Below are 21683 nucleotides of genomic sequence, written 5' to 3' on the forward strand. Positions count from 1 at the left end.
AACTAACGGGTTTCATGAATGATGCATGTCTCTAATTGCATTAGATGATATATTTTTTTTTTTAAAAAAGTATGTATAAGGGACAACTTTTTTCATCCATTAGAAGGATGGTAATGACAACATTTACCCACTTGACATTTGTGGAGATTGAGAAGTTTGATAGTTGGAATTGGTTTATGAAAAGTTAGATTCAGAAACCAATCTCAACTAAGACATATATATAATAATTTCAACTCAAAGTACAAAGGAATGAAGTTGAAGAAGCTATTTCGAAAAGCTGCATCAATATATAATATTAATGAACATAAATTTGCGATGCAAGAAATTTTGAAGTTTGATCCGAAGATTGGTGAGTAAAAAAATGCATTTAAGTGGCTAACAGAAATCTCAGAATATCAATGTGTCAAAATATACTTTCCCACTCGAACAAAATGTGATGTGTTGGTTAATAATATTAGTGAGTCTTGAAATCAATATATTATGCCAACACGTGAACTTCCAACCATTGATATGTTTGAGTGAATTAAAAGAAAATGTAAGACTCGGATACAAGTCAAGAAGAACGGAATGATGAAGTATGCTGGACTGATTTTGCCTAAACATTGAGAAAAAAATCAAGGCACAACGAAAAATGAGTATAAATTGTTACCCTTATTAGACTGGAGGGGGAAAGTACGAGGTCATGCACTGGGTGAACAACAATGTAGTGCATCTTCGAAGTATGCATTGCACGTGTGGGATATTTTAGCTGGTTGGCTATCCATGTGCTCATGTTATGTCTGCATTGAGTATGCATAGACATGATCCATTGTTGTATGTGGATCTATAGTTCAACAAAGATTTATATATGAGGTGTCTAGAGCCATATGATAAACCTTGTACTTGGGATGCATAACTATATAGAATTTTCTTTGGGGCCGATTAATGTTACAATTATGAAGAAAAGAATTTGGCGATCTAAAAAGCATGAAGAGCTTATGCGAATGAATTGAAAGATATCACAAAAACATCAAGGAGAAGATTAACACATGCATATGCAATTTTCCTTCAACAATGACACAACAATCAAGGAAATAACAAGAGAAGAATTAAAAATTACAGTCAAATCATTAAAAATATAATCAGTATGTTTACTAAAGTGATTTTTTTGTGTGGTACGAAGAACTGTATTGGTAATATAAAAAATAATATTTTGTGTTCAATGATTGATTTTTTATAAGTGAATAATGTATATATATATTATATTAATGTGTGTATATATTTGTATTGTTTTAATAATATTTATGGAGAATTATTTTATTGAGAAATGCTGATTGATTAGACTTAATAATTTTACATCAAAATTTTACAAGAAATTACAAATTCAAAAATTAATGCAAAACACTAAAAGGATGTGTTGCATTTTTTAATATTTGTGATGGAATTTTGCGAGGGAAATATTGCCATGCAAAATCTATTTACGTTGCTACCAAAATAAGAGCAAAAGTTTAATCCCTCGCCAAATTTTCAACATCCGTTGAGACGGAATTTAGATTTATCACAATTTATAAAGAATTTTGCAAGGAATATTATTTCCTATGCAAAAAAAAATAAATTCTAGATTGTTGCATGTCAAAAAAATGTGAGCTTAAGACAATGAAGAATTGAATGTGAAGTCTATCATGTGTTTTTTCTTGTAATATAAACTTGATGTGAACTGTTGTAAGTTGGGTTTGTTCTTTTACTTAAAATTTTGTTAACACATTCTAAAAAAATTAATATACTACACATTTTTATTATATTTATATTATTTACATAATCTTTTATAACTCACATAAAAAATATTTATTCAAACAAAAGCACAAAACAAACGTACAGTGTTCTATATTTTATAACAAATGAGGTTGTTTGTAGAAATATGAACTTTGATGAATTTATTATGGAACATGTTAATTACTTGATGATACAATTCCAAGAGTTGGAGATTTTTTGGATTCTTGATTTGTTTGAATTATTGAGTTTGGTTTAATAGACTTGGAACATAGTTTGGTCGATCTTTTTTTTTTTACAAGTCATAATGACGCATTAATTAAAGTTTTAATTATTGAGTTTAGTTTTATTAGAGTCGGTAATGGGTCGATTTGTGTCAGGTTGAATACTTTAAACGGGTTAAATTACTCAATCATAATCCGACCCGTTTATTATCGTGTCAGGTTTGTATTAACCCGTTTATTATCTTGTCAGGTTCGGGTTGACTCGTGTTGACCCGTATACATAATTAAGTCTTTATTGGTTTGAGCGTAAATTATGTTGAATTATTTAAAATTGAACTTAGTTTAAATTAATTTATAAAAAAATTAATAAATTATGATTATTATATATATAATAAATATATTAATCAATAGTAATATATTATAATCGGGTTGTCGTGTCGGGTTCGAGTTGAGAGCCTCGACCCTAACCCGACCCGTTTATTATCGTGTCGGGTTCGTGTCAACCCGTATACATAATCGGATTAAAATCTTTGACCAAAATCCAATTATTTCGTGTCGGATTGTCGTGTCGGATCAGTTTCTGCCGGCTCTAGGTTTTATAGAGTTAGCAACATGGTTTGGTTGAGAGAATAATTTTTATTGTCGAGCTATTGAGTTTGGTTTTATAGAGTTGAAGCATGGTTTGGTTAGGAGAGTTATTTTTATCATTGAATTAATTGCACCATTTAAGATAAAATTTGATTTAAGGTAGTGATTGTTACGGTAAGGAATATTACTTAGTAGTAATTACAATAAAATTTTTCAGGAAATGGGAATTTCAAATAGTAAAAGATTGGGGGTTTGTGTCTAAAGAAACACATACATTTGATGATTATGTATAATTAATTATTGATTTATCAAATATTTTAAAATTTTAAGTATTATTTAAAATTAATTTAAAATGGGATGTTGATCTTAATTTTTATTAAAGATTACAAATAATAATAATAATAATAATAATAATCAAACTTTCACCATAATTAATAATAATTTTTACATAATGTTGTGAATATAAATTTGTGACCGTCAGGTTTTGGAGATAGAAGTATAAACAAACACATGCTCGACCAATGAAATACAAAGTTTATTTAGTTAAGTGTGACCCTATATATTTTAAAATTAAGTCGGACATTTTAAAAAAATTTAGAAAATAAAAACTAAATAAAATATCTGATGTGATAAATTATATAAATAATTGTTTTGATACAATATCTTAAAAAAAATATATTTAAATGATTTTAAATTTTGATAAAAAAGTGATAAAACGAAATGAACTATTAGAATTTATTTATTTTTACTTTCAATTAAAAAAAAATACTATTTCATCGTTTCAATAAAAAATAACAATATTTTCTTTTAATGAATTAAAAATAATAATATTTTATTAGTTAGTGTAGATATATAAGATGATTTTGATATTTTTATTTTTGTAAAGATAAAGGAAATAAATATTTTTATAAAATTTAGAATTGTTTTGCTATGTAGATTATTTTATACTTTCGAATGAAAAAAAAATGGTGAAAATAGTAAATTGAAACATAGAAAATATTCTTCAATTCATACAATTTTTAATAAAATTCTATTGTATTTTTTTTATTATAAATTGAAAATAAAATACTAGGTTTGTTTGTCTATTTTTTTCATACGATTTCTAATATATACATATTTTAATAAAATATTACCTTTATATATCATCGACACATTTCTATGTTTTGTGTAAAAGAATTCAAATAAAAAATACTAAACAAAAAAATCCATTTTTTAAACTAAATTGAATTTAAAATTTAAATTCAAACAAAAAATCAAACAAACCTTAATAAGTGTGTTTACTAGAATTTGAATTGACAAAATATGATTTGAATTTTATATTTAAATAATGATTAATATATGGAGTTTAAATAATAAAAAAAATGAAAAAAAAGCTAAAAACGGAAAGTATGTCAATTTTTATTTTAGTGTGACTTGCTCTTATCGAATGTAGTTTAGTTTTCAATATTAAATTCGGTACATATATATATGTATATATATATATATGTAAAACTGGTAGAGTATGGAGAGAAGTATTGAGATAGTCAAAAGGAGGTAAGCTTCAGCCACTCCACCACTAGAGAGAGAGAGAGAGAGAGAGAGAGAAGTTGATCTCACAAAAATCATCACACTGATCCTGATTGTGTGTGGCCACCCACCCCACTCCACCCCACCCCACCCCACCCCTTCTTCTCTTTCAGTTGAGTTAACCAAAACAAATACACCCTACCCTCATCACCAGAACCAGCCGGAGGAGGAGGAATCAGATAAAACCAACCAGTCCACAAACATGCAGATACCATATTAATCCATCCAAAAAAATCTAAATTGTAAGAAGAAAAGAACTCAAAGCAGCCATGGCGGCGATGGCAGTCATCATCATCATCACCATCATCATCCTGCAACTGTCCTCAAGCACCACCAGCCTCACCGAAGATGGCGTTCTCCTCCTCTCCTTCAAATACTCCTCCATCCTCTCCGACCCCTCCTCCGTCCTCCTCAACTGGGACTACGCCGCCGCCACTCCCTGCTCCTGGACCGGCGTCGCCTGTAATTCCAACTCCATTGTCGTCTCCCTCAACCTCTCCTCCTCCAACCTCATCGGAATTATTCCGCCGGAATATCCTCTCTCTCTCCCTCCCACTCTCACCACTCTCGATCTCTCCTCCAACTCTTTCACCGGAACCCTCCCCGCCGCCCTCTTCAACTCCTCCTCCTCCCTCCGCTCCCTCTACCTCTCCCGGAACTCCTTCTCCGGCCACATCCCTGTCGTCGCCGCCGCCACCGCTCTCCAGGTTCTCGACCTCTCCCACAATTCGCTGTCGGGGAATTTGCCCCCCGAATTCGGCGGCCACAGTTTGAAGTACCTGAATCTGTCGGCCAACAACCTCACCGGACCGGTGCCTCCGCAGTTCGCTTCCGAATTTCCGGCGAACGCCACCATTGATCTCTCCTTCAACCATCTTTCCGGCGAAATTCCGGCGGGTTGTGTTCTGCTAACCAGTCAGAAGAGTGACGCTTATGCAGGGAATCAGGGCCTCTGTGGCAAACCTCTTAAAAATCTCTGCACCGTCCCTTCCACGCCGTCCGATCATCCTGCTGATGATCGCATCAACGGCTCCTCTTCTTCTTCACCATCATCATCTTCAGCCGCCATTGCCGCCATTCCAAACACAATCGCCGCCACGCCTGATTCTCCTGGCGGCAGCAATGGACTAAAGCGAGGAGCAATCGCCGGAATCACCGCCGTCCCATTAGCCGGAATCGGCGTTCTTGCAGCCATAGCATTGTACATTTACAGAAAGAGGAAGAGAGAAACCGACAATGCCGAGGCCGACATGTACGAATACAAGAAAGATCCAGAGGCTAAGACTGTCCACACTTGGCCTTGTCTGAACGTGACAACAAATCGAGAAGACAGTTCGGAGGCTGCGACTTCAGAGGACGACGACGGAGACGCAAAGAGCGATGATCGACGCGGACAATCGGTGCGCAACGAGCGATCGTTAGTGATGGTCGACAACGACGGGGTGCAGCTCGAGCTCGAAACTCTGCTAAAAGCTTCTGCATACGTGCTCGGGACGACAACGGGCGTTAGCATTGTGTACAGAGCAGTGCTACACGACGGGACTGCTTTGGCCGTGAGGCGAATAGGGGAGACGAGTATCGTGACAATGAAGGAATTCGAGAGCCAAGTTAAGGACATTGCGAAACTAAGGCATCGAAACATCGTTCGTGTCCGGGGATTTTATTGGGGCGATGACGAGAAGCTGGTGATCTCCGACTATGCCTCCAATGGCAGCTTAGCCAACATTGCTTACAGTAAGTTATATCTAACCTTAAATTTTACACAACCTTAATTTCTACGAGCATGTTAAGGATTCATTCATTTGGTACTAACTTCCTTTCTTTCATGATTATTGAAATCTAAGTTGAAAGAACATTCCCTTTTGTGTGAATTGATGCATCCTTTTAAAGCTAAGTTCTTGGCATTTTCTTGATGCATCTATATGCCTTTTTTGGGACCATAGATCATCAATTTTATTACTCCCTCCGTCCCACATACATTCTTAATTATCTACTAATTACACACTTCTTAAAATACCGTGTCTACAATGTAGCAGACACGGTATGTGGGACAGAGGGAGTATATTATAGAGAATCCAAGAATCATATATATATATATATAGGCTGAAAATTTGCTCCTGATCTGGCCAAATCAGCATTGTGCTAATTTGACCGAATCAACTTATATTTATACATATCTCAGCATGTTATAAAATAGCATATTCGGTATATATATATATATATATATAGATAGATAGATAGATAGAGGTGTTGAGACCACATGCATTATTGTAGTGCAATATTTATGGGCTTCCATGTGAAGCAAAGAAAGATCAAAAAGCTAGACTCACAAACACACAATAGGCCAAAAACATGTGATCAAACAACTAGATCTCCACCTCTCTACATACATTTTTCCATTTTGTAAGTTTTGTTTACTTAGATTAACTCTATGCATATATTTTGATGTTTCAGGAAAACTTAGCTCATCTCCATATCATCTACCATTCGAAACCCGGATAAAGATCGCGAGGGGGGTCGCGAGGGGGTTGTGTTACATCCACGAGAAGAAGAACGTTCACGGAAACATCAAACCTAGCAACATTCTCTTGACGCCCGACATGGATCCCCTCATAAGTGACTTCGGCATTCATTGGTTGATACACGGCAAGCGCACCCACAAATCCAAGTGCGAGTACAATTCCATGACTAGGCACTTCGGAAGCTACCGATCAATCCCTCACGACCGACAAGTTGTCTTCATGGGGTGCACGTCTCCTTATCACGCCCCCGAGTCCCTCGAGAAGCTCAAGCCTAATCCCAAATGGGATGTCTACTCTTTCGGGATCTTGTTGCTCGAGATCCTTACCGGAAAAGTATTTTCGGAGCGGGAATTGAGCGAATGGGACGGTAATAGAGTCGATGCGGATCCGAGTTGCGTGGTGCGAATGGTCGAGACGACGGCGGCGGAGGGGCGGGAGGAGGCCGTTGTGGCCTGGTTCAAGCTTGGCCTCAGCTGTGCCTCGTTGCTCCCTCATAAAAGGTCTACCATCAAACATGCACTTACTGTATTGGAAAATTTGGCTTAGCTTAGCTTAGCTTGGCTTGTTGATGACTTATGAATAGCAAGTCTACATATTTATGCCTAAGGGTTTTTTTTTTTTTTTTTTTTTTTTTCATGTATATTTTTTATCATGTGTTTTATTTATTAATGTATTGTATTTTCAGTTATACTTAATATTCTTCAATGTTGCTGGAGTTATATTTTTTATTTTTGCTATCCCTAATAATAGTTACATTTATTTTTTTAGAAATTTTTTATTTCACTATAAAGTAAATACTTTTCAATCATATTTATTTACACAAATATTACAAATAAAGTCAAAGAACAAATTTATATTTTAATACTATCTTCGTCCGACTCTAAAGTTTCATTTATTTTTGTGAGTAGATTTTTGAATATTAATTATTATATTGAAACGTAGTATAAATTAAGAAAAAATTGTAAAAATATTTCGATTAATGTCTTATAACACTAATAGAAAAATATTTTTACAAAAAATTATACAAATATAAGAATATTTTTAATATTAATAACAATATTTGTCTACTCGAGAGTCGGACATAAAAAAAATTACCAACTATAATTATAATATAATATCTATTAATTTTTGTGTCAAAAATAAATGTAACTCTTTCACTTGAATAGAGAGAAGTGAATATTTAAAAATATTAAACGAGATCATTATTTTGAATTAAAAAGGTATTGAGGTTACAAACTGTAGGATGTGAGAAGCCATCCTAACATGTACTTATCTATTGAGGGGTTAAGGGCCAACTGACCTGATTCCCCCAATTTTATTTATTTTTAGTGTAAAATATAATTTATATATATATATATAATCTAATTTTTTTTTTATTTTTTATTATTAATTTTTTATCTTTTAAGTATAAAATTTTATTTTATTTCACGTTTCTACAATTTTTCATTTTTTCTTTTTTTAGAAAAAATTGATTGATAGTTTGAATTGATTAATAAAAGTTCAAAAAATTAAAATTAAAATCAAACTATAAAAATTCGATTGATTGGATAGTTCCGGCCCCTAATATTTGAAGGCTAATTCCTTCACTGGGCATGACCGTCTGGTTGTTTTAAACACTTTCAGTCTAACAACTTCTTGGACACCTTAGAAGTATAGTCTTTATTTAAATTTCTCGAGAACACTTGAGAACTATAGAGAGAGGAATTAATGAAAAAAAAACTTGTTATTGCTCTCAATTTAACGATTTACAAGTTGACTCACCTTTTTATATGCAACACTTTTTATATACAATTTCATTCACCACCGGATTGTCAAGATTGAAAAGATCTAACAGCTACAATTCGCCACACTAGAATGTTCTAGGGCTTCTACAAGATTCCATGAGATTATACAAGAATGTAAGTATAATTCTAATTTTATCTACAATAGTCTAAAGTCTTCCACAAGGTTTGGACTTTTCAAAATGAGCCTTTTGGTTTTGGCTCATTTTCTCGGCCACAAACTCAATCCGGGAATTCTCTCCCGCTTGATGTAGGCCTCAATGTCTTAAACTTGCATACCAAGTTCTCAAATTGCCAAAGCCTTTCTTCTGGTTCCCAACTTGTCTCGTATTCGGGAAATCCTCACAATCTCACCAAGTACTCTGTCAAAGGTAGATGATTTTTGCGGCGCACTAGTCGGTTCATCAATATTTTCTCGACCACTTTGTCGTATGTCGTCCGCATCCAGGTGGTGCCCTCATCAACACGTTATGACTCATGTTTTGGTTGTCCATGTGGTAGGGCTTAAGCAAACTTGCGTAGAATATCAGATGAAGTTGGGACAAACCCTTAGGAAACTCCATCTTGTATGTCACGTCGCCTACTTTTTTCACGATCGTGAATGGGCCCTTATACCTCCCTATAAGGTCTTTGTGTATGCCCCGAACACGGCTATGTTGGTAGAGTTTCATCAACACCAAGTCCCCATCCTTAAACTCTCGAAAAGTGCAGTTCCAGTCCGCCCACTTCTTCATACGCTTTTGAGATTTCTCCAAATATGGTTTAGTGGCTTCCGTTCGGTCTTGTCACCCTTTGGAAAAGTAGAATGCGGGAGGACTCGGTTCCCACCAAGTTCTTCGGTGTCACTGGTTGAAAATTAAGCACGATCTCGAAGAGGCTTCTTCCGGCACTTTTGTTCCATTGTAAGTTTAAAGTTAAATTGTGCAACGTCAAAGTAATTTGGTCTAGTTGAGTTGGTTTATGTCATGGTGCCGCAAGCATACCTCTAAGATTTGATTGACCCGCTCTATTTGACCATCCATTACGAGTGTATTGTTCATGGCATTTTTAGCTCCAACCTCAACAAACGGAATATCTCCGCCCAAAGATTTTCTAGTGAATCATGAGTTTCAATCACTCCTAGTACCTGTTGAGTCTGAAAATATTATTAGACAATTTTGAAGAATTTTGAAAATTTGAAAATATTAAAAAAATTATATTTAATATTATATTTTATAAAATATATATATGTAATATAATATTTTAAAAAATAAAATACTAGTAGTAATTTTCACTTTATATATGTTTGATTATGATTTATGCAACCATTTGTCCAAAGATAAGATCTAAAGTCTCACAGGGAAACTCTATTTACGTTTGCCGATGTAGGTTGTGACACGTGTCCAATCTGCCCATCTCTTCTTCTTCGTCTCTCATTTATTTTCCCCGAAAAAGAAATCGCACGCCCGCCGAAAACCAGTCGAGAAGTCTCCGCCAATATGACCGCCGCCGCAGCCTCACAGATATCGTCTTGCCTCTGCTTCTACTCGTCTGTCCACGGTGAGTTCAGAACTATTAACTATATGCTTTCTGTTTCATTCGCACTACCGTGAATGCTCATTAGATATACTGCTGCGTCGTGTTCTACTTTTAGGCGCTGATAGGTAGCTGTGCATTGTTGTTGCTGCCTGTATATAAATAATTTTATTATATTTTGCAGATGCTGCTCCCATGAAATCAGCCCAATCTGTTTCCCCTGCTCGTTTCCCACGCCGATTCGCGACTGCGTTTGCCGCCGGTTCTCCTTTGATCTTTAAGTACTTTGGGCACTGTATAGCTAAATGGATGAAATTTTAGTTTTGTTATTATTTGTTGATTATTGTCATTGTTTGTTTGTTCTTCTTCCTTAATCTGAATCTGTAAAATGAAAATTTATGAAATATATAAAAATTTGATAATGTGATACCTGATCAAGCAGTACTTGACTACCAATTGTGTGTATTTTTTAATATGCTTGTTGAAGAATGAATATAAGTTTTGCTTAAACATGCATATGAGAGAAAGTTCTTATAGAATAATGTGTTTAGAATTGTATGCTTAAAGTGAATGCATTTTAAAAGGGCTCAAGATTAATTTCAAAACAGCATAATGTTATCTGTCGAATTCCATGAGTTATAGACAGTCAAGAAGCATTTTCTGGTGTTAAAGATGCATTCAGATTTATAAGTAAGCCAATTGTCTTCTCTACAAATGATTTGGGTAATTTGGAGATCTGTTTGTAAAAGAAACTTACTTCCTATTCATTTTTTGGTTTCAGTGAATCAAAGATCTGTTTGTGGAAGAAATTTTCCAAAGTCAGCATCCATAAGATGTGAGCAGAGCAGCAAGCCAAGCAGCAGCGGGGATGTATGGATCGGCCGACTGGCAATGGTTAGTTTCGCTACTGCCGTGACTGTCGAGGTTGCAACAGGCAAAGGACCGCTCGAGGTATGAGTCCATTTTGGCATTCCAAACACCTCATTATGTTTTCTTTCCATTTGGGCTGATGTAAAGTATTGAATGTTTATGCAATTCGACTCGTTAATTTGTACAGCTATGGCTAGTCCATCCTGATAAAGAGTTACAGTTGTGAATTTATAACATGATGATGATGATATCAATGCTCTTTTTCAGTTTAGTTATACATTGGTTGATGTTGTGTTTGTTGAATTTACAGAACTTGGGTGTCCCAACGCCGTTGCCAACGGTAGCGTTGGCTGTTGCTGTGTTGGTGGCTGTTCTTGTCGCCTACTTCATCTTCCAGTCTGCTTCTGAGAATTAATCCATATGTGTAAGTTCTTCCTGTTCTTGTGAAAAATGAAATTTTCCTTCTCTAGATTTGGCATTTATGCTTAGCCAGGGCCCTCTTAATTTGTTATATTGGAATTGAAATTATATTGTTTTACATGCATAAACTATTAGTCCGTGCTATTCATATTTATATATTACTGTGTTATCAGAAGGGATGGGCAAAAAAATCGAATCGAACTACTGAACTGTTGAGTTGAACTGAATCGAACCTAATTTTTGGTTAATCGAACAAATTCGATTCGAATACAAATACTGATGTCTGATATTTGTTCAATTTGGTTCGGTTTCGGTTTTGATATTTTTTTCGGTTTGGTTAACCGAACCGAATATATTTATATAATGATATCTTACAATTAATATTAATAATTATATTTAGTTTGGGGTTCGAAATATTTCAAATATTTTTATTTAATTGGAATTATAATTATTTTTTAATGTATTTTTTTTTATAATTTTGGTTCGGTTCAAGTTATTGGCAAATATTTTCGGTTAACTGAAATTTTTTATTTAAATACAGTTTGCGATTTGGGGTATTTGTTCGATTCGGTTCGAATACCAAATACCTATATATTTGGAAATACTTAACCTTGCCCACCCCTCGTTATCTATGTTGAATCAGACCGGATTCTCTGTTCCATTAATATTTCTTATACCCTACCCGTAGAGATAGAATGATAGAGTTTATTTTTGGGAGAAAGGATCCAATGGGATGCTCCAACATATTTAATTAACACCCTACAATGTCTCTGCAATAATCTCGACATGTCTAAATATGGTAAAGGTCTATAAATAGTGCAAAAACTAGAAGAATACCTACCTACCTTCATTCCTAAAAACATTCTTCCAAAGAATGACATAAACAATTGAACTTCTTCTTCTTCTTCTTCGATTTTTTCGACATTACGCGGAGATCTCTCCTTCTTCTCCGTTTTTCTTTCCGATGGCAATGAGGAGCAATCCCACCACCACGGCGGCGTTGGCGGCGGTGGCGGCAATCCTAATATGGTTACCGGAGCCAGGGCGGGGTGCCCTGATCCCGGAGGTGGAAGTGACCCTGGCGAACGACGGGAGCTACCCGGTGTGGTTCATGTGCCAGATGACGGACAAGGCGGGGTCGTTGTACGAGCTAGCCCCGAACGGGACGTACCGGTTCAGCTTCGTCCACGTGGGTTTCCCGATGCGGTGGTGCTACCTGTACGTGAACCCGAAGAGGCACGGGTTCTTCTGGGCGTACACGGTGCGGTCAAGATGTACCAAGTGCTTCTGGAGCATCGACCGGCACCCATCGCTCTACCGTATTGACAAGGGCCGGTGGGAGCGGCAGAAGCTGTTCATGCCGCCGGATTTCAAGATTCGTGACTACCTCACCAACGCGCCGCCCCATAATACGCCGGACAACAATGATGATTGATCGTCATTCATCACTTTTATCCATACATATATATATGTATATGTATGTATGTATCCTATTTTTCAATTTAATTGATGCTTTATATGCATATATATATATATATATATATATATATTTGGATGAATGAATGAATGATTTGGAGGTGGATGGAATGATTCATTCTGCATGGACGTTATTCGCAACAAGAGTAAAAGACAATGGTTCTGATGCAAAAATGCTTCTATAGCTTATGTGTAAGAGTTTAAGGCTTTGTTTGTTTGGCGGATTAAGTATACAAATTACTATATATTTTCTGTACATAATTTAAAATGAAAATCCTACTCTACCCTACGTGTCTTGGTGCTGAAGTGTAACCTTCCTGTTTTGCAAAAAGTGGTTGCCAGAATTTTTCCTGCCACCCGTCATATCAATCCACCCGCAGTAATTCACGGAAAGAAACATATAGATTTTACACCCACAAATCAACTTACACACAAAATAAACAAATACAATTTAATAATATAAAATATTCATATTTTTTAAAACATCACATCAATTTTTCATTTAAATCATTTAAAAATTATTTTTCAATTATATATCAAAATACCATTTAATTCAAATTATCACATCAACATATCATTTCTCTTAATAAAATAATAATTTTTTTTAACATAATCATTACAAAATTCAAACCCCCAAACAAACACAACTTAAAATCCATACTTCAAAATCCTTAAAAATCCAAATCCAAAATCCAATCCTCCAAACAAACACACCCTAAATGGATCTTTTAAATTAAGTTAAATTGTGTGGTTTTATGCAATTGTGTCAAATTTTCTATACTTGGGTCAAAGTCTGGTTTCATAAACTCTATGTCTAAGCTCTTCAGCGGTCCTTGTTTAACGGACATAAATGCGTCCAAATTGCGAATAAATTTTAAAATCTCAATTTTTAAACTCCTAAATTACAATATATTTTTTTTTTTATATTTAGCCTCAAAAGTAAATATACCAGGTTTTAAGAGTTTATTTTTATTTTTTTAGACTAAATGTATAAAAAATAAATATATTCGTAATTTTAGGTGCTTAGAAATTGAGATTTTATATTATTAGCATTTTGGGCTCATTTATATGTTAAACAAGGACAGTTGAAGGGTTAAACGACAAAGTTTATAAAATAATGCACTTTTAGAAATACGGAGAATTTGACCGTAATTTCGTAAAAACACATATAAATATTGTGCAATTTAGCTTTTAAATTATCAAACCATCCGCAATAGCTCAAAGAAATAAATTAATTATAATTCTTACCTGATGATCAATCTCCAAGGACGCCAAAGAAAACCCATTTTGTTTTCAAATTCTTGGTGATATTTACTTTTTCATAAATCATTCAAGAGAGTAAATTTAAAAAGAAATAATAAAAGAATTAAAAGGTAAAAGTAAAAATTTAAACAGAAGTGTTCTAAAACTACAATGAAGAAGGAATAAAATAAGATTTAAATGTAACTAAACAAGATTAAAAAAAAATGAGAAAAAAAAGTCAATTTATTCGAATATTATAGTGAAATAAAAGAAAATAAATTTAAAAGTGACAAAGAAAGAAGAAGAAAATTAAAAAAAAAAAAACCTTCAGAAGGCCTGAAAACAGAAGTTATTATTTAAAGTTCGCGAACAAATGTCGAGTTCGTTCGTTAACTAAACGAGTGTTTCTATTGTTCGGCTCGACTCGTTAACATTCGTAAACGAGTTTTAACCGTATCGAATCGAGTCGAGTTCACGAACGACTCGATTCATTTAACAACTATATTCGTAACAAGTGAAAAGAATACTGAAAAAAATATTATTACTATTGTTCTAAACATGTCGTTGTATTTTTAGATATTGAGATATTTAGGTATTATATACACTACCAAATATACTTTTATTAAATAATTTATTTATTAAAATAATGAATTCATTATTATTTTAAACAAAACTAAAAATTCTAATAGCAACCCGCCTCACAACTCAAATCTCTATAGCAAATCCTCCCATCCATTCCAATTTCCAAATCAATCCACCTATAACGTTTCGGGTCGAGTGGGGTGTCACCGGGCCAACCTCAGTTTTCAATTATCCTAGCCCTAGCTTCGTCGTACCTGTCTTCTTCTTCGGCAGGTTCAATTCTTGCACGTACTTTGAATTGTCTGCTGTTTTGAGTATCAGGATGTGGCTGATTGTCTGTGTCTGTTTTGTTGTGCTTTTTCAATCGCTTAGATTTCTTTGTTGTGTTAATTCGATCATATTGTTCGAGTGTTATCTGTTATGAAATTATCGTAGAAGTGACGGACAATTTCCCCAAGTGTTTGTTCACCGTATATGAAAGTCATTTCAATGGAGTTCAACAAGCGTTTGAATTAAAGCCTCAAATGTTCCTGTATTCTATGCTGATTAATACTTGTTTGTGCTATTGATTTGAGTTTTTAATATTTTGCATTTTGCCTAAGAACCTGAATGATCAGAGGGTAACCAAACAAGAATATCTTAAATTTATGGCAAGAATGGTAGGGAAATGACATGATAACGTAATTGGGGAATTGAATTTGGTGCAGTGTTGCCTTCCAATTGTGATATGTTTTTCCCTTCCAATTGAATTTGATGTTTGGTGACTTGTTCTAGACTTCCATTTATGTCTTTATAAAGCTTAAGGTTATTTGTGACATTTCATTTTCTGCTGGCAACTCATTTGTGATATGTTTTTCCCTTTTCTAAAAAAGTAGTTTTTATCTTTGTGTTTGTTCTTTCCAATTTTTATTATATTTTGTATGTTGTTACTTTTTGATGAAAATTTTCGATTGATGCACAGATGATGGGGAGCATTGGTAATGAGCTCTATTCAGAAATTATTCAGTCGGCAGCTACGGAGATGAATAGAGAATCACCTGAAGCCCAAGCAAATGACAATTTACTGGGCAAGTTGTTTTAATGCCATTAGTTTGTTTCTGCTTATGTAATTGTCTTATTTTCTGTGTTTTTGCTACTGTTTTCATCCATTTATTAATATTATTATGAATTTTGATCTACACCAACACTTATTGGATAGGATAGTTGATGCTTCGACATTTTGTAAATAGTGTCCTTAAGTTCGCATTAAAACATGGCAAATGATTGAAATGTATATGAAGTTATTGTGTAAATAACCATGTTACAAATGATAATTCCAAATTCGAATGAGCCGATCTTTTTCATTTTAGTAACATTTCCCACTTCAGAATATGTAGAATTTTTTATTTATTTTTATTTTTTAAGCGTAATTTGTTATGACATGAGTTTTTATAAGGTTAAAATATAAGAATAAATATCTTCTAGCTACTGGCAGATCGAATTACCATTCATGTTTACACACAAAAGAAAGATGAAGATATGGCCTAGTTTTATATTGTGTTATCGTACCTTTGATTACTATGCATTTTTCGTGCGCATAATCTCTTTTATCACAAACTCCCGTATAGATAGAAACTTTTGAAGTTTTGGAGTCTTGGAAAATTTTGGAATTGTATAAAATTGGGTATACGATATAATGTTTTGAGAAAGAAAAAAAGTATTTGATTTGATATTTTTGTTAACTAGTGATTAAAAAGCATCTAAATCTATTGATTTTCTTGTTCCCAGAAACTGATACAGACGATGCATGGTACGATGATGGAGATTCTATTGACAAAGCGAATGTTGATAGGGAGTGGGAGAAAAGGCGAAATCAATTCCATACGGTATCTTAAAGTTGCATCTGTTTTTGGTGTCGCAGTTCATCACTTTTTTAACTATAAAATCAAATGACTATTCTTCATTTATATATTACACAAAATATCATTTTTTTCATTCTAACATTATCATATCAAATACTATTTCCAAATCATAATATAAAAGACACAAGCCCTAATGCATCATTTCTTGATTCATTCTCTTGCTATATATCATGTCATTTCCTGTGAGCCAGATAGGATATCGCGACGGCCTCATTGCTGGACAGGAAACTGCTGCTCAAGAAGGGTTCAACATCGGCTTTAAGGAATCAGTATTTTCCGGGTACGAATGGGGTCTTGTCAGAGGGATTACTAGGTAAATAAACTGCGACTCAATTATTTGTTAGATATGATGAAGTCTTTCTGTTTTGATGTTTCCCACTCATTACCTATATCGTGTTTGTGTGTTTGTTTCAAGTGCATTGGCATGCCTCCCGGCTGATTTAAAGGAAAAGTTGAACGAAACAGATGAAACAAGAAACAAGTTCCAGCTTTTGCATGAATCCGTTCAAACTGTTTCAACAACCGATGCATTGAAATATTCTTATGAAGAACATAAGAGGAAATCTGAAACCCCAAAGGAGAGCGCCGATCCCAGTTCGAATGCAACAACCAACATCCTCGGAAACTACCACATACAACTTCAGTCACTTCTCAGCTCATCTCCTCTACTTGAAAGTAATTTAAAACTAAACTAGCTAAATATTTATTTACCTTTGGGGAGGGGCTATAGTAAAAAGTTTTAAAAGAAAAAAAGCATGTGCTATCATGTTTCGAACATTTTTACATGTAACTATAAGCATTCGACACGGGGTTAAAATACTTTATTGGAGTTTAGAAGCAGCTATTACCAACACCATAAAAGTGAAGCTAGGAAAAGAATATAGGGGAGGGTTTGGTTCAATCCATCTTCATCTTTAATGGATAGTTTGGTTTCTCCTCAACAAAAGCTTCAAAATAGTTTTGATAGCCAGTATTGAGAGGCGAGCCGGTTAAGCTAGAAATCTTCAATCATTTCCATTGCTTGTCAAAATATGTATAATATGATGTTTTAGATTGAAAATAAATATTTGATGTGATATTTGAATATAAAATGACTGATTGGGCGCGATGTACCTGAAAGCCGAAGAAAAATTGCCTTGCCTTCTTGCTAACGCGAAGGCTTGGGTGAGATTAAGTTTCTCATACATCACACGCGGCTCATCAGGTTTGTTGAATAAATAGTAGTTTGTCACTATTGTATCAAAATTCAATGAAGTTCAACTAGTTGTCTGAAAGGAACTATTCGATGACTAGTTTTGATCGGCACAAAGGTTTCGAAGAATAAGAATGTTGAAAATAGTATATAATTAGCAAAGAAAGGATGACCCGACTGCATATTTCGGAGTTGTTATATTGTGTATTTTTACATAGAGTTGTTAAACGAATTGAACGACTTTGAGTACTTATTGTTCGAGCATCACACAAGATGTTATACTCGACTTACTTAGGATTCGAGGTAAAATAGCAGCTCAAGCTTGGATTGTAAGTTCAATCAAGTCAAACTTGACCCCGACTCATTTATATAAATAATAATTCTAGAGCTTGACTCGTTTATCTCTATAAACGAGTCGGGTTGAGCTGTTAATAATTAGGGTTGTGAGCCACTCAGTTTGTTTAACAATTTTATTTTTACACTATACATTCTATGATAAAATATTTTCACGTTACTTGGAATGCTAATTATCCCATGACATGACTTGTTCGTAGATCAACAGTGCCTCCTTCAGTCTTCCAAGATCCATTAATACGTTGCGATCACTCAATGCCTAAATACTGACATTGCTGTAACTAACAAGAAAATTTTGATCATAAATCTAACTATGGAGCTGCAAATGAATAGTAAGAAGTTGAGTATGCAATATGATGGTTTTTTAGAGGAAAAACATATTTGATGCAACGATAAATAGTGCCAAAAGTTAAAAAAAAAAAAAATGTCTACAAAATTCATGTGATTCATTGATTTGAATTGTGTAATGTGATTCTTTTATCAATTTGCGCAGTGAAGAATGGCCACCGAGCCGAAAGCAGAAGACAGACTGCAAACTGCTGACGACCTGCAGGACAGAAGCTCCGAAAATTCCGGGTGGGGATGGAAAATAGAAGAGCATTATCGCAGAATCAAAGAACACGCCGAAACTTATCCCTACGTGTGGGGTTCTTACATCCTAGTATATGGAGGGTTCCGGTTGTGGCTGACCTATAGATGGAGAAAGCTCCGCAGAACTGAAGACAATGTCCGAACTCTTCAAGCAAGACTGCACCAACTTATCGAAGAGGAAAATGCAACGAGCTCTGCGGCACTTCCAGAGAAGTCTACAAAGTCTTCTTTGTCGACAGATAAGCCTCTTGCAGATAAAGCTACTTAATAAGTTTTGGTTATGCTAAAACTTCTCAAGATTTATGTTTCACTTAAAATCTTATGCATATTCTGGAGGATTGAATAGAAGGGATTTCTTAGTTATAAATTGAAAATTATTTATATATACAAGCGATGGAGCAATCTTATGTGTAGGATTTCTTGGGGGCTTTTATATGTAGCGTAATTGTTTAGTTTCGGTGCCAAATATCGTTGGGATTTGAATGATCAGTGAGTTCACTCTTTGGTGCTCTTAATTGTTGCATTTGATCGAACGATTTGTTTGCTATTGCAGTGGAATTTTGTTTAAATTTGAGCAGGTCGAAGAAAATCGAGATGATCGAGGAACATCAAAAGACAGACTTGGAACTCAGACGTTGTCGAAGTGTTGCTCCGGTTGACGGGCGCGGAAATCGGCGGCGGTGGAAGAAGGGATTGGGTTTGAGAGGAGGAGGAAGATGAAGATAGAAGCCCAAAAATGAATAGTATGCTATACAAGACGAACTAGGAGTATAACTCCGAAAATAGTAACAAAAGCAGCAGACCTGGGGTAGACACGATTTTCATACAAGAAATTCAGCTCTATTTTTTCTCATCAAGATTATTTTTTGTATTTTGTATTTTAATTTCATATCTGTGGTTAGCCTGTTCATGAACTGGATTAGTTGTTGTGAGGTGAATGCCACATCTAGTCTACAAAAGTTAAGGTAAAGTAACCTTCCCATTAGTCTTTTATAGGTCGTAGCATCCGAGGTGGCCATATCATCATCAACTGAAAGTTTATCATAGATGTACTTTCCTTGAGACTGGACAATCCCAGCATCCACTAGCTTGAAAGAAGTTGGCTTCACCTAAATCTTTAATTATTAAAAAGTCATGCAGGTAGTAAGGTAGTCTTTAACATCTTGAGTCTGCTTGTGCTTGAGCGAGAATCATCCGAATAGATAGTGATCATGTGATGATTGAGTGAAGCCAAAGGAGGCCACTCCTGCTGTCAATGTCTTAGCCAAACCCTTAAGGCTTGTTTGATCCGTGAAGGGATTTCTTGAGCTTGCAAACCCGTCGAAAGATTGACGTCTATTTTCTGTATATTCCAGCCCCTTGTAACTACAGCTGCAAAAATGATCCTAACAGTCGCGCTTTTTGTGACAGGGGAAAACTTTCTTCAAAGTCTATGTTCATGGACTTGAGGTAACCTTTAGGTACTAATACGTGGTCGGACGATCTTAAGGTTTATGTTAGAATTTTGAGGGAAAAGACAGCTCAAATCGGACATTACATCACAGAAAACAGTTTGAAACCTATGAAGAGTAGTGCTACATAATTGATAGTGATGATTGTTGGATAGAATTCCCCCATACATGTTCAAGCAATATCCTAATTCAACTATACAAGGTCTCCAATCAATCAGTGGGCAGTTTTTAGAACAATTCTAACAAGTGGTGTAGTGTAGGCTATGAGGTACCTGATCAAAACTAACCCTGGAATCACTAAGCAGAGAACCTTAAAACTAGATTACACATTTATTATGGTTTCAACCAAGTGAAAATTCTCATCTTGTAGCCTACAAGCTCAACTCTTCTTTTCTCCATAAATTGAGGTCAAATATACCAACAATATCAAGCATTAGAGAAAGAACCACAGCTTAGCATTAGCAAACTAACTATGACTTTTAAAAGCAAAACTAAAAAAACTTAACACACCGTAATGCAAGAAATCCCAATGCACCTCCCACCGGACAAATGGCAGATCAATTCTCCATCGCATGCGCCTATTGTCAATTTCTTCTGGTTTAGGGTAACCTGAGAAAATGAAAGATATCTCCCTTTCAAAAAGCTATAATAGATAATATCATATTAAAGCATAAGTAGGAACAAAATCACGGTCCAGGAGAGTAGCTGCATTCTAACAACAGCAACTAAAACATCGGAATCGAATTCAGTACTAAATTAGGTGATGCATCTCTAAAATAGCTCAATCAAGCACAACCTACTGCTCTCTTTAACCTCCTGAATCCCAAAAACTATTTTCAAAGCAACACAATCACCGGCTTGAAAGATTATCACACACATACTAGTCATAATGATTCCAATATTGGGAACTAGATGGATTTTTTCCTTTAGATTTTCCATCTCTCTTATAACCATCTACATCATACTTTTCATTACCAAAATTGATATCAATATCAAACTCAAGTGGAGATCATAAATATCATACTCTGATTGGATCTAGCCACAGATACTAGTAGCCTTTCTGTTGCCTCAATCATCCAAAATTTAATATTTTTTATTTTTTTTCCCCTTGAACTTGACTTTACAATCTAAAATAATACAAAAAAAAAAAAAAAAAAAAGAGAAGGATTTAATTGGAAAAAAAAATGTCAAATTTCTGCAGCTACTTCAAAGATGCAGCAACAACCCAACGTGACAAACGACACAGTAGCAACAATGTGATGCAATTCCTTTCACTTTGTTCACAAGCATTTCATCGAACACCATAAGTGCAGAACGAGAATTCGAGCGTTACATTACATCTGAAATCTCCGTCCAGATTTCTAAACTTGTGTGACATATCTACAGCAACTTTGACGCAATAAAGAACAATTATTCAAATAAAAAATAATAAACATGCCGAAATTGCTCGAAAACTCACTCTTTTACCGCAAAAAGATTAAAAATGAATGAAAATGCTGGATTTAAAGAGATGGAGACAAATTTTGAGTTTACACATATACTCAATTAAACAAGGAAGAGGAAAGAGTGAGCCCAAGCAGCCGCCATTCGATGGTTCCAACCCCGAAACGCCCCTTTGTTTCGTCCAGAATAGCTTTCTTCCAACAGCAGATTCATTCG

General features: G+C 34.8%; 3 protein-coding genes across 4 annotated transcripts; all 3 read left to right on the plus strand.

The window, feature by feature from the left end:
• The first annotated feature begins 4193 nt into the window (after positions 1 to 4193).
• LOC127256024 (probable LRR receptor-like serine/threonine-protein kinase At4g37250) lies at positions 4194 to 7325 on the plus strand. The gene is made up of 2 exons (XM_051281862.1): positions 4194 to 5861; positions 6582 to 7325. The coding sequence occupies exons 1-2, from the start codon at positions 4397 to 4399 to the stop codon at positions 7193 to 7195; spliced, it is 2079 nt and encodes a 692-aa protein (XP_051137819.1). The 5' UTR covers positions 4194 to 4396; the 3' UTR covers positions 7196 to 7325.
• A 1283-nt stretch (positions 7326 to 8608) lies between these two features.
• On the plus strand, positions 8609 to 11410 carry LOC127256036 (stress enhanced protein 1, chloroplastic-like). Its single transcript, XM_051281867.1, has 5 exons — positions 8609 to 8801; positions 9799 to 9969; positions 10130 to 10207; positions 10727 to 10896; positions 11126 to 11410. The coding sequence occupies exons 2-5, from the start codon at positions 9909 to 9911 to the stop codon at positions 11228 to 11230; spliced, it is 414 nt and encodes a 137-aa protein (XP_051137824.1). The 5' UTR covers positions 8609 to 8801; positions 9799 to 9908; the 3' UTR covers positions 11231 to 11410.
• A 3240-nt stretch (positions 11411 to 14650) lies between these two features.
• On the plus strand, positions 14651 to 18653 carry LOC127256045 (uncharacterized). Of its 2 annotated transcripts, none has more exons than XM_051281878.1 (6): positions 14651 to 14808; positions 15497 to 15602; positions 16303 to 16400; positions 16628 to 16749; positions 16852 to 17111; positions 18476 to 18651. In XM_051281878.1, exons 2-6 carry the CDS (start codon positions 15497 to 15499, stop codon positions 18523 to 18525), a joined length of 636 nt encoding a protein of 211 aa, XP_051137835.1. In that variant the 5' UTR covers positions 14651 to 14808; the 3' UTR covers positions 18526 to 18651. The 2 variants fall into 2 exon arrangements, with proteins under 2 accessions (XP_051137835.1, XP_051137841.1); XM_051281884.1 differs by lacking the exon at positions 14651 to 14808 and adding an exon at positions 15369 to 15406 and having other exon boundaries at positions 18476 to 18653.
• The last annotated feature ends 3030 nt before the right edge of the window (positions 18654 to 21683 follow it).

Source organism: Andrographis paniculata, unplaced genomic scaffold (genome assembly GCF_009805555.1).
Source record: "Andrographis paniculata isolate CXL003 unplaced genomic scaffold, ASM980555v1 Contig12END, whole genome shotgun sequence".
NCBI lineage: Eukaryota > Viridiplantae > Streptophyta > Magnoliopsida > Lamiales > Acanthaceae > Andrographis > Andrographis paniculata.

Excerpts from the sequence above, each read along its gene's own strand:
- LOC127256024 (XM_051281862.1), top strand. The coding sequence starts at position 4,397 with ATGGCGGCGATGGCAGTCATCATCATCATCACCATCATCATCCTGCAA. Across the intron at positions 5,862-6,581 it reads CTTAGCCAACATTGCTTACA|GAAAACTTAGCTCATCTCCA; the intron begins GTAAGTTATATC and ends TTGATGTTTCAG.
- LOC127256036 (XM_051281867.1), top strand. The coding sequence starts at position 9,909 with ATGACCGCCGCCGCAGCCTCACAGATATCGTCTTGCCTCTGCTTCTAC. Across the intron at positions 9,970-10,129 it reads CTTCTACTCGTCTGTCCACG|ATGCTGCTCCCATGAAATCA; the intron begins GTGAGTTCAGAA and ends TATATTTTGCAG. Across the intron at positions 10,208-10,726 it reads CGCGACTGCGTTTGCCGCCG|TGAATCAAAGATCTGTTTGT; the intron begins GTTCTCCTTTGA and ends TTTTGGTTTCAG.
- LOC127256045 (XM_051281878.1), top strand. The coding sequence starts at position 15,497 with ATGATGGGGAGCATTGGTAATGAGCTCTATTCAGAAATTATTCAGTCG. Across the intron at positions 16,401-16,627 it reads GGCGAAATCAATTCCATACG|ATAGGATATCGCGACGGCCT; the intron begins GTATCTTAAAGT and ends CCTGTGAGCCAG. Across the intron at positions 16,750-16,851 it reads CTTGTCAGAGGGATTACTAG|TGCATTGGCATGCCTCCCGG; the intron begins GTAAATAAACTG and ends GTTTGTTTCAAG.